This window comes from Taeniopygia guttata, chromosome 1A (genome assembly GCF_048771995.1).
Source record: "Taeniopygia guttata chromosome 1A, bTaeGut7.mat, whole genome shotgun sequence".
Classification (NCBI taxonomy): domain Eukaryota; kingdom Metazoa; phylum Chordata; class Aves; order Passeriformes; family Estrildidae; genus Taeniopygia; species Taeniopygia guttata.
This window is the reverse complement of record NC_133025.1, coordinates 54,384,240-54,400,958: the sequence shown is the minus strand read 5'-3', so window position 1 is coordinate 54,400,958 and position 16,719 is coordinate 54,384,240. Positions and strand designations below refer to the sequence as shown.

Genomic DNA, 16,719 nt, shown 5'->3' with positions numbered 1-16,719 from the left:
TATGACTCTGGAGAGACTGCAGACCTCATGAGTGTCTTTGGAGAGGGGTTCCCTTTGAGTGCTGCAGCTCCTAGTGCCACTCCAAACATAGGCTTGTCTGGCTGCATGCTCTGAGAGAACGGGGAGCTGTTAGCCTGTGACAGAGCATTAAATGCTAACAACTCCTTGCAGCCCCCATAACAATCACTTTAGACAAAAGATGCACCAAGGGACAGAGAGTTCAGAGACACAGGTTCCTGATATCCGTTTCAGAAATCCAAGAAAGGATGGTTTCAGGGCTAGCAAGAGTGACAAGTGAGAAGCCACTTCGGCCTGGCTGCTGGAGGATGAGTCTCAAGACAGAGCTAAAGTGTGTTGCTGAGATTTAATCTGCAGTGCTCCATAGAGGCACCTGGGGCTGTGGGCAGAGGCGAGCTTTGCCCTTGTCACTTCAAAGAAGCACTGTAATGTCACTGAGAAGTTAATCGAGATGAGGAATTTCCCTATAGTATGGCAAATATCTCCAACAGCCAGCTAGCAAATTATGAAAAGGTGATTCCAGAAATTTTGAATTTTTCGAAGTTACAGCTAATGAACTGAAACTAGAGATTATAGAGTTGTTGGGTAGCCAATATAGTGATTTCTGTATGTCTGCATTGAGTTGTTTTGGTAACCTTTTTCAAGAGTTTCTGACATTGTCTCCAGGTTTCTCTTTTCTCAATTTGTCTTCAAAAGCTGAGCACCATTTCACTGTTGCTTTTATGGATTTCTATGTCTTGGGTCTTCTCCCTTTTAAATTCTCTTTTTCTAACAAGCATGTAAAGATTCCTAAAGGAGTCCACTTCAGCTGAAGGAAGGTTTGGCTCTGGATAACATGGAACACAAATACTGTAGTGTTGTTGAATAAAGCAATAGACTCGTAAGCTTGATCCTGCAGTAAGACTGGGGAGCATCCCACATGAGATGCCACTGGAGCTGGTAGCAGATCTAATAATAAGCTCTTTCTAGTAAGACCCCTGAATGAACTTTATAGTGCCATTGCTGTGGAAGCACTAAGAATGAGAAATGAGAGACAGGAGGCAGGAAACCCAAGAAATGTCACTTCCAGCTCTTCCATTGACTGCCTGTGGGTGATCTGACAGAAGCTGCTTAAATTCTCTGCACATGAAACAACTTTTATCTGTTGAGTGGGAGCAACACCAATCACTGAAAGTTGATCCAAGATCTAATTCATGAGGAATTGGTGAATTATAATACCTAGAGGCTCTAAATAACAGAAACATTTCCCAGTGTTCCTGTCATGCTCTCCTCAGCTGTTATGTATTGAAACAAGCTGACATGTTAGTGATCTTGCTGTACCAACCTTGATCCCCTATTTAGTATTTCTTATTTTGTTCCTCTTCTTTTTTGCTGTGATGCCTATGATGATCCTGCAGTTCTGGACCCCTTGTCAGACTTGATAAATAGCTTTCCTCTCTTTTACAGCCAACACCAGCAGAAAACCTATTGATTTTTATTTATTCTGATGGTGTTGCAGTAGTCTTGTCATCTTCTATCAGTATGCCAAGGATTCTTTCCTCCATTAACAAACCATTTAAACAAAACAGAACACAAAAATTAAAGAGAGCACAGTTTAATGTAGCATTGTCCTAAATAACCTGTGAAGTTTGTGTTGAGGCATTTCTTTCAAAGAAAGAGAGACAGAAAGCAGAGCTTGTAATAACATGGCAGAACAGTGCAGAAAAATCCTCTAGTGTCACTCTCAGGCATGTAGATCTTTCATGTCCCACTAGGACACAAGATCTGACAGTCCAGCCATTAAGGTTTCCTTGATTTGCTGTTAGTCTGTGCACATTGGTCAAAGGCATTTTGGGAGTTTCCAGCAGTCTCTGGAAACTGCTGCTGTTGCTGGACAAAGCAAGTGTGCTCACATAAGGCAAAGCAAATCACTAATGTAAAAACTAGTACATGAAATGTGCATAAACTTGAGCCTCAGGCCAATATCTTGTTGAGTTGCTCATTTTGGTAAGTTGTGCCCAGGAATAGCACAGCTGCACTCTCAGGTGGTGGAAACAAATCCTCTCACAAAACATCTTTTTATCACTCTGCTCTTTTCCTGGTTTTATTCAGGGCCTTGAAATTTGGAAGAGAAGCAATTCTTGTGTTAGGGGTATATTCTTTCTCCTTCTCTCTCCTTTATATTTTATAACATTTGTGGGACAAGAGGTCCAACACAACTTCTGCTTGCTGTCTGTAAACAGTAAAGTCTCCAGTGTGTCTGCCTACAGTGAATATGATCCAGCCTTCTAGTTTTTGGTTTGGATGCTAATAACAAGGGGAATAATAATACTGATGAATACTGAGGGCCACATCTAACTGGAGGAATGTGACTCGGATGCTTTTGAATAGTGCAAAGATCCACATGCACTGTACATATGCAGAAGCAGAAGCTAATTGTTCTTATGTGCCAAATAGCATATTGGCAGGATTTATACAGCAAAACCCTTGGCATCATGAAAACCCTAACCCCAAATGCTCTTCTTTGGCAGAAAGAAAGAAATTTGGACTCTGGGCTACTCTTGCTATTAGATAACTGTCAGATCAAATATTTACAGGGACCATATTGTTTAGATTTTTCTTCATCCTGTTACTCTCAGCCAATCTGAACACAAAGCATCTGGGGTTTATTTACCCATCAAGAACTGAATCTCAGGCAGGTTATGCAGGTTTTATGTTCTGACTGGCAAATCAGAATGTATGGGAAGTAACTGATACCCAAGCCAGTGTAGATCAACATGTCAAGTTTCTATGCTTGGTATAGTTCACCTACCCTGACACTATTTTTTTTGACAATCGGTCAAAGATTTTGAGGTGTTACGAGATTTGAAAATGTTTCAGTCTGTGATCTTTGTAGTTTGCAATCTTGCACTAATTTATGTCCCCCAGGGAAATAAAAAACCCAAACCCAACCTAGGATTCCAGAGTAAATATCTCCCGTAGCTTTCATATACAAATAATTGTCTTACTGACATGACTCTGTTACTATCATGCTAACAGTAGATCAAATCCACGTGCCCGCCTCCCTGTTTTCCTGGTTAGATTTACTAATAAAAATACCTTATGGCTGGGAATGAATTGCAACAGTATTTCTAAAGACTGGTGGAATGTGCAAAGAGCAGAGGTGCTGTGGGATGCCCTGGCCAGACGTACGTGCCCCTGATATCTCTGCCAGCTGTTGAAAGGTGATAGCAACCAGCTGGCTGCTTACAGATCTGGTGATGTGATGAAGAATAAAAGAGAAAATAAAGCAATAAAAGGAAAATCTGAAATGATCACCATCTGTTTCAGAAACATCATACCTGTTAAAAAACTGATTTTAATTTTGTTCTCCTTGGCTGGTTCAGTTCATTGGGGGAGCCTGGACCCAGAGATTATAAAATATTTCACCTTGGTTCAATCTGTTGAACAGAGATGTATTAATTTGGTTGAAGCTTCTTTGGAGATGAAGCTTGCTGCCGGGGACCTTCTTTAGAAAGCCAAAAGATGAAAAAGGCTGCCACATAACTGAGGTGTGCACCTCCCAAAAGTGTAACAGCTCCTTTTCCCAAACACTAATCTGGCACCAGAGTTGTCTTGTGACACTGTAGCAAAGCCCAAATCGACCTGGCTTTTCAATGTAATTTCTCTCATATAGGCACGAGACCTCAAGAGCAGCTAGACAAGTTCTTGAGTCAGACTTGTGCCTTTGGAAAACATATTGGATGCTCCCGCGTTGGCCTTTTGACTGCGTGTAGTCTTGCCCATGTGTTAAGATGGCAGTGTGCCTGTGCACAAAGTGTTATGCCAGTTTCACAGAGGTAGAAGTGCCAAGCAAAATGGACTTGGCTGGGCAGGCTGCATAGCTCTCAGAGTGTGCTGTGAGGCTGCAGTAAGTCTTTTTTGGTAACAAGGATGTCAGAGGAGTAGGATAAATCTGTTCTCATGTTTGTTGACATCCGTATGCTGAAGGAGGTAGTTCAGGAAGGAAAGGCAAGTTTCTGTGTGTACACTGCTGATGCTTGACATAGTTGTTGAGGCAAGACTCTGGTATTAAGATGTAGGCTGCTCTTTGTAGTCTATATGGGAAAGAGCTGTAGGATATAATTCCTTTTGGTTCATGGCTGGATTGCTGCTACTCCCTTCCTCTGTCCCCCCATTTGGTACATTTAGGGAAGTGTCTGATCCCTCAGGAAGCTAAAGAGACAGAAAGTGAGACTCTAATGAGACCTTGATGTTTGCCTATGCTATGGTTTCCATGAAGCCCTAAAGAAGAGACTATTGCACTGGTGGCTACAGCCAAGCTGTGGTTAAGTCTACCTGACCACCATGTGTCAGTGACTGGAAAGAATCCTTAGATTAATAAATTCACACAAATGTCTGTTTAATGGCATCATCACTTGAGAAAAGCCTTTCCTCATGTACCAGTAGCAGTTTGCCCTCAGCAGCTTGTAGTGGTATCCCAGGTCATTTTCCAGCTACCTTTTAAGTCCCTCAAACTGAGAGATGACAGGATAGAACTGATGCCAATGCCTTTACAGGACTTTGGAAAGCATTATTCCTTCTGCCCTGGAACACATGTAAACTAAATGTGGTGTAGTGCAAATGAAGATCATGATAAATCATTGTTTGTAACGATTAAACAGGGAGGGAGATATATTTGCCTGATAGGTCTCTGTGTCTGTAGCACTGTTGGTCAGGTAGGTGACACAGCCTCTTGCATTTAGGCCCAGAGCTGGAGAAGGGCATCCCTGTAATGTGTAGGTTTATTTTGAGCAGAAAGTGCCAATGTTTCATCTTACCTGCACATAAGTGCCTAACAAAACCTGTATAGGAAACAGACAGCTCTATCCCATTTATTAGATAAAAAATATTTTAAAATAATTATTTCTGTTTGGTGTTTTTTCTTAACATTTTAATGTTTTTTCACAATTCAATATGTTTCTTTCCAGATGACGCCACTGATAAACCAGGCCTGTGACATCCTGCTGTGTAACTTGAAAGTCTATGCAGATTCCAGCAAAGCTTTTGATATCCAGAGGTATGTTAAACATGTCAAAAATTAGTAACAAATTATAAAAAAAAAAAAACAACCCAAGAAAAATGTCAATGGCAGCAGTTATTCTAAATTCACACTTACCTTAGAAAAGATTTTTTTTTTTTTTTTCTTCCCTCATTTTGAAAAATGGAGGTCATAGTTTAATGGAGGGTGTGTCTGGTAAAAGCCTTTTCTTCCTGGGACAGCCATTGCATACTTGAAAAGTAATTTTGGTAAAGCATCTAATGTATTTCTGGTAGTTACTTAATGAAGTTTTAACAGTTGGAAGGACAAAGGAACCTGCATCAGTCCCTGTCCAGTCTGTTCTCTGCAGGCTGCCAATAATGTACAAACATAAGAATTTGTCTAGTACCAAATATATCTAGTCCATCACTCTTTTGCTTTTTTTTATATGAGGCTTTTTTGAGCAGTTAATTATTCTTACCACATTTTTCATAACTCCCTCTCGTGGCATGCTAGCTTTGGGGAAGCAACAGGATGACTACTCCAGATGAAAATGCACCATTGATTTATCAAATTACATTTTAATATTTTCCATATTGTACTTTCTCTCATTTGTTATGCATTTAATATCCTATTATCTTTTCTGTTGCTCTTTCATCAGAGGTCTTCACTGAACTGTTCACAACACTATCTAGTCCCTTCTCTGAGTAGCTGCATCTCCTCTAAGGTCCTGGGTAGTAGTTCAAATACATTCTTTCTAACAGGCACTATTTTTGCTTCATTTTTCTTTCACTTTGTTTGCTGGGTTGGTCAGTGCCTTCTGAAGTTCTTCATGATTTTCCCAAACTGAAGCAGCACAAATAATATTGTTTCATCAGAAGAAATGCATATTTAGCCACAATTTATTAATCTTTTTTCATGTACATGTGCACGTGCATGTGTGCACAGAGATCTCTTTAATAAACAGCTGAAGAGATACTATGAAACCTCGAGATACCTTGTACTAGCCTAGTGCTGTGATGAAAATTGACCTTTTCAGTCCTTTCAGTCTTTTCCATTTTTCCATTTGTCCTTTGTCTTTGAGTGGTCTTTTAGCTATCGATTCACTATAGGGTTTCACCTCTCAAGAGACACTTTGGAAAAGACCCTTTGAATGTATAAATGAATGATGTTGACCATCTGGGAACATGATATTTCCAGTTGTTTTACCATACTACCATTTCAGCAGGTTTGATGTATTTATAAATGTGATTCTCATTCCACTGCAGTTTTACAGAATTGCCTTGGGAGCTGTTTTTTTGGATGAAAAGACCTATCTGTAAACTCCTATGACCTTAGTTGTCTTTAGCTGTTTCGTGTTTTGCCAACAACTCAAAATTTAGTTTTTAAGGTTGTTTTCTTTTTCAGTACCTTGGAGAGGTAGATGATTGAGTCCTTTTGAAATTATTGTTTCATAGCAATGCCCCCCCCCTTTAACATTTTAACTTCTAATGATGCTTTTTGTGTGTGTGTAAGAGTTGAAGACCAAAAGAAGTGAGTGTTGTATTATTTTTGTTATCTTTTAATTATTCTCTGGTGTGATCAGAATGGCAGGTCACAAAGATTGTAGTTTAGAAATACTGATTCACATAATATATGCAGGATATAATGGGCCTGACTCCTGTTGTTCTCTTCATACATGCTCACTCAGATTAAAACAACAGAGACTGATATTAGCCTTTTGTAAGGCTCATGGAAGTACACACGTTGCTTACTTCACCACAGATCAGAGGAATCAAATTCTAATGATATTTTACATTCTCAGTCCACTTACCTCAAAATTTAATAGAGCTGCTAAAGCCCACTAGGAAAATAAAGATGGTAAGACAAATGGATAGATGGTGAGATATTCAGGGAGCCATTTAGTAAGTTCTGCAGTTTCTATATCATGGTTCACAGATCAGTTGGAGTTCTCAAAGCACTGGTGGCTCCTCTTCAGATTTCACTTGGCATCGGTTTCTCTTGATTTTATCCACAGAGTTACATTACAAAGCAGGTATGAAGAAGAAAAAGAAAGAAATCCTTCAGGACCTTAATTTTACCTAAGAGCCTCTTGTCTCTGAGCGTTCAGACTGGACTGGAAATAGGTGTGGTTTTTGCAGTTAAAAATGAGAAAGGAATGGTCTCATTTATTAGGATGCATACTAAGAAAATGCTTATGCATCTCTGATGTGTTGCATTCGATTTCTATGTCATAACAAATTAAATTGTTTTTAATAAAATTTTTGTGGAACTACTGAGCTGTATGAAAATGTGTTCACTTTGTAGGTATGGAGAAAGTGATCATTATCAAGTATCACCATTTGTCAGAATGATGGAAACATATCTTGTTGGCAAAGCTCAAATCTAAAAGCAAAAGAAAACTCAGTGGCAAACACTAATGCTATGTGATGTTTGTAGAAGCAAGATTAATGGGTATAGATAGATTGTAGATATTTGTAGATAATATTTTATCATTCTTCAATTAAATGCAGGTGTTACAACTGCTTTACCTTGGATGTCGTTGGTAGCGTAGCTTTTGGTATTGAGGTGGATTCCCAGAAGAATCCTGATGACCCCTTTGTTAAGAATTGCAGAACATTCTTCGAAATGTCTTTGTTTAAGCCTCTTCTTATTTTAATCCGTGAGTATAGTCTACGTTTGTCTACTTTCTTGTGGTAATTTCATAAAAGTCATTGTTAAATTGCAAAACATGCTGAAGCCAGGGTAGGAAGTATTATAGCTGACATAATTTCAGAGGGATTCAGAATGCAACCCACACACCACTTCTACCCTTGACATTTCCACCACATGCTCTACAGGTCTTGTCACCATTAATGAAATTTACTCCAGAAACTGAGAGTCCAGGAACACAATGCTCCTGGTTCATCTGACAGGAAAGTTTCTGGGTCCTGCAGTTTCTACAATATTTTTTTTAGTATACTTCTCACTAAAACAGAGTAATTTCCCTTTGGGACCTAAGTGTAAAGTTTTTGTGCACTTGGTTTGCTTAGTAGAGATTGAAATCCCACCCATTAACAACCCACTAAAGAAAAGAGGTGGAAGAGTATAAACAGATTGTATAAGTACTCCCAATTCTTTCTTAAACACTGTCCACAGCCTGGTTGATGGCTCTGAAGGATAAAGAACACAGGTGTCCTGAACAGAATGCATTTATTTTAGATTAATAGATAGGCAATGCAAGAATGAGCTATAAAATCATGTAGTTCTAAGGCATGAAAGCTTAGGCTTCATGGTGGTGATGATCTTGATAATTCAAGGGCAGTAAGAATCACAGCTGAGGAAGCCACAGCATAGTCAAGGCTTTTGAGGTTTTATCATCTTGTTATCTAGACCTGCACACAGTAGTATCAGGTGGCCCAGTGGCAAAGTTTCCTGTGCCCATCTGATCCTGCTGGCATTACAGATTGCACCTCTACCCACAGCACATCAACTGTTTCCTTCTGGAGTTGTGTATCCAAATTGCCCTGGGGTTAACATTTAACCTGATTGCAAAATGTGATTTGTAACCAAAATCTTAAGGGACAGAAATGTGCCCGTATACATCTAAGAGCAAAGTGTCCTTCATAAAAGAAAAGTTTCTGTAGTGTTTGGAGTTGGATTCCTTGATTCATCTCTTTCTGCTCATTCATTAATGTGGTGAAAATTTCCACAATGTAGTTGGCCTGTAGGCAGGACAGGGTTTATCCAGTTATGGATTCATTAGTCTTAAGTTGTTCATAAGTTTATGAGGGGTTTATTAGGATATAAGCCTTCACTCAGGTTTCTAGGTTGTGACTATAAAAGTATGGACTGAAGACCATCCTTGTGATTATATCCCACTTCCTGAGTCTGTGGCCTATTTAGAGAAACATAATCACACAGTATTCTATGTTGGAAGAGACCTTAAAAAGTAATCTAGTCCAATCCTCTGCAATAAGCAGGGATGTCTTTTACCAGGTCAGTTTGCTCCTCCATCTTGACCTTGAATGTTCCCGGGGATGGGACATCCATCACCTCCCTGGGTAACCTGTGCCCCTGTTTTAAAAGCTTCATTGTAAAGAACTTCTTCCTTATATCTAATCTGAATTGGCTCTCTTTTAGTTTAAACCCCATAGTCTTTGTCCTGTTGCAAGAGGCCCTGCTAAAGAGCCCCATCCTTCATCTAAGTCCCTAATACTGTAGAGTATTAGGGGCCTATGTGAATTCCTGCTCATTCCTGTTAAAAAGGAATGAAAACGACCCAGTTTCACGTGGGGGTGCCAGAAGCTGCTAGGCCAGTTCAAGATTTTCGACTTTCCCTATGTAATTGTCTGAGCAGGTAGGAGAAATAATGCTCACCTTTGTTGTGGTGGCTCTGTGACACCAAAAATCTGAACCAAAATCCTGAGATATTGTGGAAACAAGCTTGGAAGGCATCTGTCTGGAAAGGGAGTCATGGCCAGCAGGACATCTCCAAAAGGGAAACCTCTTTCTCTTCCACTCTCACAGGTTGCTAAAGGGAGTGGAAGAGAGGAAAAATCAGTTTTCATAAAAGGAACACATCCCACTTGATAACTTTTATAATATTAAGGTAGAGCAAGGGGGAGGATTATATGCCCTCGCAGTCTGATTCAATATTTTCTTCTTTAAAATCTCTTACAGTTTCTTTCCCATCCATAATGATCCCATTACTACGCATTTTTCCAAATAAGAAACAAAAGGAACTGAATGGATTTTTTATCCAAACCATAAAAAATGCAATTGTCTACAGACACCAACAGGATGCAGCTCAGGTAAGACTATTTTGTGATAAATACATGGATAAGCAAATGTTTTCAGAAAAAACTGGAAGTGGCATAAGCCTCTTTGAAAAACAAACTCAATCTTTCTGAACATTCCAAGTGTTTTAGTGAAGATTTGATTGATTTTTAGGTTTATGTACCGTCAGGCAGAATTGTTAACACATTCCAATATTGCTTCTCTTAGCTCTTCAAGTAAGGATGCAGAAAAGTTACATCTGAGATGATTTCTCAGCCTAGTTTCTAGACTCAGAAGGAAGGATTCAGCCTGTGGAATTTTTTCTCATCCTAAAGTCATGTGTCATGTCTACACTACTTTTCCTCAAGGACCAGAGGAAAATAAAAAGCCCCCACTGAGTGTTTTAACCCAATCTCTCCCTAAGAGCTGAAGAGGGTTTCACAGAGTCCTGTGCCAGTTCCTGCTGCTTTGGAACATGGGAAGAATCTGAATGTCTGGTTAGAGCAGTCACTGAGCTGAGATGGCTAAATAGAAAGGCAGTAAATACCACCTGAAGTGTGCAAACAAATGGCTACCCATTGTTAGCAAATCATTTGTTACTTCTTTTTTTCAAACATAAGGCACTCTGAGGAGATTTTCTGTGTTTGTTTTTAGTCACTCTTCTTTTATGAAGTATGTGAAGGCACATACTCTTTAATCAAAGTCTCTCTGTTTTTGGTATATGAAGCATTTGGAACATAGGCCTGTGCTTCAGTTCTATGATACAAAAGCTTGTTTTGGACCAAAGAAGAACAAGCATGAAAATAAATTAAATCCCAAGATTTCTTTTAATTTAATTTTATTTTTCCTTTCTTTTCCTTTTTCTCCATTAAGTTTAATTTCATTTCATTTCTTGACTTGTAATGTCCTTCCTTTCAAGAAATGAAATCCCAAGATTTCATTTAATTTAATTTTGTTGCATTTCATATCAGTTTTTAATTTCAGTTTTTAAATTTCATTTAATTTCATTCTTTTATTTGGCATGTCATTTCCTTTCACAAAATGAAAACTCATTTTGGGAAAGAAAAGAAATCTCAAGATTTCATGTAATTCCATTTTGGTATGTTTTCTTTAATTTCTTTTAATTTAACTTCATTTCATTTCAATACATTCCATTGAATTTAATTTCATTTAATTCCTTGACTTTTAATTTTCATTCATGACATGAAATCTCAAGATTTCATTTGATTTCTTTGTTTCATTTAATTTATTTTTTAGGGTTTTTTTTTATAAATTTCATTTCCCTTTATCCCATGATGTTTAATTTAATTATTTGATTTTTCATTTTATTTAATGAAATTAATTTTCATTTCATTAAAGGATATGAAATATCAAGATTTCATTTCTTGAGGTTTCCTTTCATTTCTTTTCATATTTTTTCACTTAATTTTTTTTTGCATTCCACTTTCATTTCCTTTTATTGCATGAAGTTGCATTTCTTTTCATGGAGGAATATGGATGTGTTGTGAGAAACAGAATATCAGTGAGAATTCCATTTTTGAGGTAACTGAAACAAATTTTTGCATAACAATTAGCATGAAACACACAGCATCCACATGAAGAAAGCTGTTAATACTGAGGTGTAAGAGATTCTTCTTACCCCTCTGAGATGAAGAGTAATGCTGAAGGAGTAACAGCACAGGTGAGAAAGGATCTTGCCAAATTATTCTCACAGCTTCACCCCACAGCTGCCACTTTTCAGGATAAAATTTATTTTGGTTTACCCTACATTACTTCCAGGACACCTTTAAAAATTAAATCTATATTAAAATACATTGCTGCTCTTTGGCTTTTTCTGCATTGATGTCTCCCTTCTACATTTCTTGCTGTTTATCACTACATGCTGCTTATTGTTCCTTCAGCCCACCTTTATCAGTCTTTGTTTTTCTTTTCATCTGAAAGGATGGTAAGCACCACTGACTGGCCACAAAAAACTTATGATTCATAAACAAGGTTCCTGGTCCAGGCTGACTGCTGCAGGAATATTTTCTGGCAGTGATGATGCATATAAACTGCTTGCAGGCACCTCATTTCTACTGCATAGGTCCAGTGTGAACTTTTAATGGCCTACAGATGTGGCTGTAGGTATGGACAGTTTTAAATCAAAGATTCATGCCAAAGGGATCTGCATGGAAAGTCTATTCTGTGTATGAATTATGAAAGCTTAAAAGGGACAATGAAACAACCTAATGTGGATTGAAAGTGATTGCTGTATTAACTGTTATTAATGAAATGCAGTGTGTTTCTGTGGCCCTAGCACTGATGGGATCAATCATGGGCTAAACCCTTCTCTGTGCTAGACCTGGTCACTCCCTTTAACAAGGGACAGCACAGAAAAAAGCAAAGTTGCAGTGACAAGATCAGGAGGCAGAAATCTGCATAACGCAGCCCATTTGCAGGTTACAGCAGTTGACTGAGGCTCTGGGTTCTATGGGAAGGGATATTGGGAGGTGCTGTAAGAGATAACACATGGCACTGGGTGCCCAACACCAGGACAAGGTGGGGGAAGGTGCAAGGTCCGTGTTTGCCTTAGCAGTGTGTGCACAGCTCCATGGCTGGCTGTGGAGCCGTCTGCTCCTGGATCTTTGCTTAGTTTGCAAAATCGGCATATGGGAGCTATTTCAAGTGCTAGGAGTTAGACTATTAGGGACAGATTTCTCAATGCAAATTAAGTCTCCTTTGCAGTTCAGGATCACTATTGTTCAGAAGTGACTGGAAAGTCTGGGACATTCTTTTTTTCCCTTTTCACTGCCAAAATATTAGAATTTTGAATGTTTTAGATTGGTGGCACATGAGTCTTGTAATAAATATAGGCAACTAATATTTATGTCAGAGACATAACAATGGTGTGTGAAACAGAAGAAAATGCAGCTTTTTTCAATTTAATGCAGAAATTAAATGTGTAGAGATGAGGTGTCCCCACCTCATCTCTACACAGATGAATTCCCCCACAGAAGAATTACATCCTCTGTCCTAGGTTTCAAATGATGAAATGCACCCACTGAAACCAGTTGGAGTTTTGGCACTGAATTTTAATAAGGCCAAGATGTAACTAGCAGCCACTGGTTCTTTGTGCCAATAATGAGAGCTATAAGCAAAGTCTTATGGTCTCACTGAGGTGCATTAGGCCAATGGGTATTCCTTAGTTTGCCACATTCCTGGATGTTACATTGTGCGCATCTTTTACTCCCCATTGATTTTAGCACCATTAAAAATGCTTTGGGGTTCTTTTCTTGAGGGGAGGGGGAAGGGAGGATAAAAAAAGCCTTTGGAGCAAACTAAAACAATGAAAAGCTCCATGACCATGATTCAGCTGAAACTTGTCTTCCTCTTATCTACAGCTAATGTGAACAAAGAATAAAGAAAGGCCAAAAAACAATGTGACAAGCAAAGTCAGCCTGTTATCATCCCTGTTCTATCAGTAAATGAAACAATGCTTCTGAATGCCTAAAGATAATCCCTTGGGTAGATAGTAATTTTACAGCCAGGTTTAGATCTAATAATACACTTGGAGCTTATATGAGGTCTGTGATGTCGCTTTCTCTCATCCCCTCGGTTAGTGGTGCAGATGTCATTTTAATTATATATTATCTTTCTGTGGTCACTTCAATAATTCTAGTCCTGGATATTCCTCTCATTTGGCTTATGTACAAAAACATTTAATGCCTGTACGTTAGAAATTTTAATACATTACATTTATTCATGGATTCAAATTATTGTAAAAGGTTTCCCCACTATTTACAGAAGAGCAAATTTACCCAGCTCAGAAGAAACAGCACAAATTTTATGCATCACTTAACACCTACTTTAAAGAATCCAGCAAGATTTAAATGTTCAAATACCTTACCCTGATTATCTGCCCATTATCTGCCCAGGTTTAAGTTTTTCGCTGAGGCAAAATATTTCCAGAGACAGGGCAGATAGACCATTTGTTTACTTCAATAGATGACTCTTTGATAGATTTTCATTTAATAATCTGATATGCAAATTGATTTTGTGTTAGAGTTATTTTTATATCCTGTTATAGCTCAGTTCTTAACCTACTGGTTTCTTTTAAATTATGATGTCTAGATGAAGGAGTCTTACATAGTGCTCAAAACTGAGACTCTTCGAAAACTGTGGGTTGAAACTAAGTCCCCTGTCAGCGGATGAAAGTCCAGAGTTTTGTTTGTATTCTGAAGTAATAACAACAATTGTATTGTAACAATTTAAGGCTATTGATTATTTTTTGGAAAATCACAACAGATCTGTGGGAAAATCCACTATTGAAAATAAGCATACTTTTACATGGAGAATTGGAGAATTCATAGAGGCTTCAACACATTCTTCTGGTATTTCCTGATTTTTCCAGTCATGCTGTCTGCTATGAATGCATAATTCAAGGTCACATAATACATGCCAGTAGTGATCTCATGATGTTTCTGATGACCATCAGCTACTTCTTGGTGTTCTCAAGAGAAATTGGAATGACAATTTGGGTGACAAAGCACAGGGAAGTATCACCAGAACTATTCACTGGCATCTCAGTTTGCCTTTCAGTCAGTCTGGCTGGAGACTTACATACTACTTGAGTGCTTTTAATGCAAACACAGAGCAGACAGAAGGGACAACATGAGAAGAGTGTGAAGGCTGTGCTGCTGGGAACCCTGCTTCCCTTTGAGCTCTGTGGTGTAAAGCCACACAGAAACTGTACAGTGGTGTCAGTCCTGGTGACAATTTAGCCTCCTTTGAATTGGTGTGTCTCTGGGATGCTCTGTAGTCTGCTGTTCCAGGGATAGTTCAAAATAGGTTGTCCTCTGGTCAACAATTGCAACCTCCTCCAGTTTTCCCTGCTTCCATCCTCATTCCTGGCCAGTCATCATCCTTGATCACCAGTAGCTACAGTCAGTGGCTCTGCTTTTCCCAGGCTGCCCGTACACCTGGGCAAGCATGAGAGATTCCTAGTGAGTGGAAAAAAAATGCTGAAAATCCTTTGGTTTTTCAGCATCAGCCATGGGAGCCTAAAAAGGTCAGAAGACTGAATTTTGAGCAACTCTGAAACTAAAGTATTTAAATTTCTGCAAAGGGGGGATGGGCATTTCTTGCTCTACAGACTAGCTAAGGAAATGTGCTATAAAGAAGAGGTAACTTTTAGTGTCTTTCTGGGAAATTATGGTTGGGTTAGAGTTTTAATCTCTGGTACACTGATTCCCAGGGATAAACATGCAATGATCTCCCCTAAGGGGAAGAGGGACATGTGTGTGTGTACCTGCATTCTGGAGGATAAGCGACAATCTGAAAACCTAATTACTGTGACACTCTGTTCTTTTCTCTTCCTTCCCCAGCAGTTCCCTGGAGTCTTTCCTTTTCATGAACTAATGAACTATTTTATTCAAGAGCTGCTTAAAATGAGTTGAGCAGAGGTAATCCTCCTGAAAAAGTCTGATCCTCTCCTTGTCAAGGGAAAACTATACAATTACAAAGAAAAGTTAGTTAAAAATTTGCTAAATACTATGTACATTCCAGGAGCTATGTGTGTGTTTGAACTGTGTAAACGCAATACAGATGTTTAAAAGTAAATATTTTTTCTATGGAAACAGCAGATGGGAGGATTAGACACCTTCTAATAGTGTGCAGTATTCTTGCCTTTGTAGAAAACCAAGCAAAATTTGTGTTAGGAAGAAGGTGGTGTCCATTTAAGGATACATACTATATGGCAATATTAAAAAATCTATTTTTATTGATTAATGAAGTCAGTAAAACAAAGGATCAGTCTGGTCCTTTTGTTTTTCAAAATCTGTTGGAGAGGTGCTGTGATTTTGTTCTGCTGGGCTTTCTTACAGTTTGAACATCCCATTATCCACCGCCTTTGTCAGGTGGAAGTGTAGACTTTCCAGAAAGGTAAATATATGTTTTAAATAGAGGAAATGTGGGGTAAGTATGGAGTTGAACACAGTTCTCACAGCTCTATTTCTGCTTCTTTTAGTAGAAGGGTATAACTGATCTAGAATATGTTAAAAAAATTATGATGATTAATTCTGGTGTCTGTGCTTGGGCAGCATGCAGTGATTCTGAGGAAAAAATAGTAGCATTAGATTAAAAAGAATTTTGATTATTCACCTTCTTTTAGAAGTCAAGCCATTTGCTTGTGATTTGTCTTCCTTCCTACATTTGAAGAATTTTTTTTTTTTTAAAAAGTATTTATTTTATCTTTCTTAAAGATGTAATGAGTTTTATAACTTTCTCAAGATTTCTGAAGTGGGTATTTAAACGTAACAAAGCTTGAATGGAAATTAACTGGAAATCCCCATTACTTTTGGGCATCTGTTGAAATTTCTTGCTCACCCTGTTGTTGTCTTTCCAAGGAGGAACTGCAGGCTTACCAAATGTGATCTCTGGGTTTCAGGCCTGGGCTGAAGTGTCTGGCTGAAGTTCTTTCATCACGAAATGCAGCTCTGTGGTCTCTCTGCTCAAAAGAGATCAAGGACAGAATAAGTAACGAGAGTAGTGCCTTTCTTGCCTCCCTGAGGTGTGCAGGAATAGTTTTGCATTACTGCTGCATCTGTCCCAGTTCTACAGCTCAGAACACCTGTGAGCCCGTGGCTTTATGGGCACTATGGCCAGGAGAAGTTAGCAAATGTCTGCTGGCCACCTGCTGCCAGCAAGCACAAGCAGCTCTGCTTGCTATTGCTCTAGGGAAGTGCTTTACTGTCTCCTTGGTCATGGCTCTAGACAAGGAATGGGCGCATGGTATCATGTACGTATTAGCTGCCCCACTCCAGCAAGCTCTGCAGCAACCCTAACATAATCTTGGCATCTGTGATTCTTTCTCTGATGCCTCCACCTCTCCCTCCTCCCTTTTGGTCTTTCTCAAGCACTGCAGTGTAGCTCCACTTCTTCTTCAGGAGGTGACAGGAGTGATGTCT

General features: G+C 38.8%; 1 protein-coding gene across 11 annotated transcripts in view; it reads left to right on the top strand.

Moving 5' to 3' along the window:
• TBXAS1 (thromboxane A synthase 1) overlaps window positions 1–16,719 on the top strand; it is a 259,778-nt gene that overhangs the window by 161,640 nt on the left and 81,419 nt on the right. For all 11 annotated transcript variants that reach the window (XM_072923497.1, XM_072923496.1, XM_072923495.1 and 8 more), the window contains 3 exons: window positions 4,968–5,056; window positions 7,531–7,679; window positions 9,680–9,810. In XM_072923497.1, coding sequence (XP_072779598.1) covers window positions 4,968–5,056; window positions 7,531–7,679; window positions 9,680–9,810 — 369 coding nt within the window. The remainder of the gene's footprint in view (window positions 1–4,967; window positions 5,057–7,530; window positions 7,680–9,679; window positions 9,811–16,719) is intronic.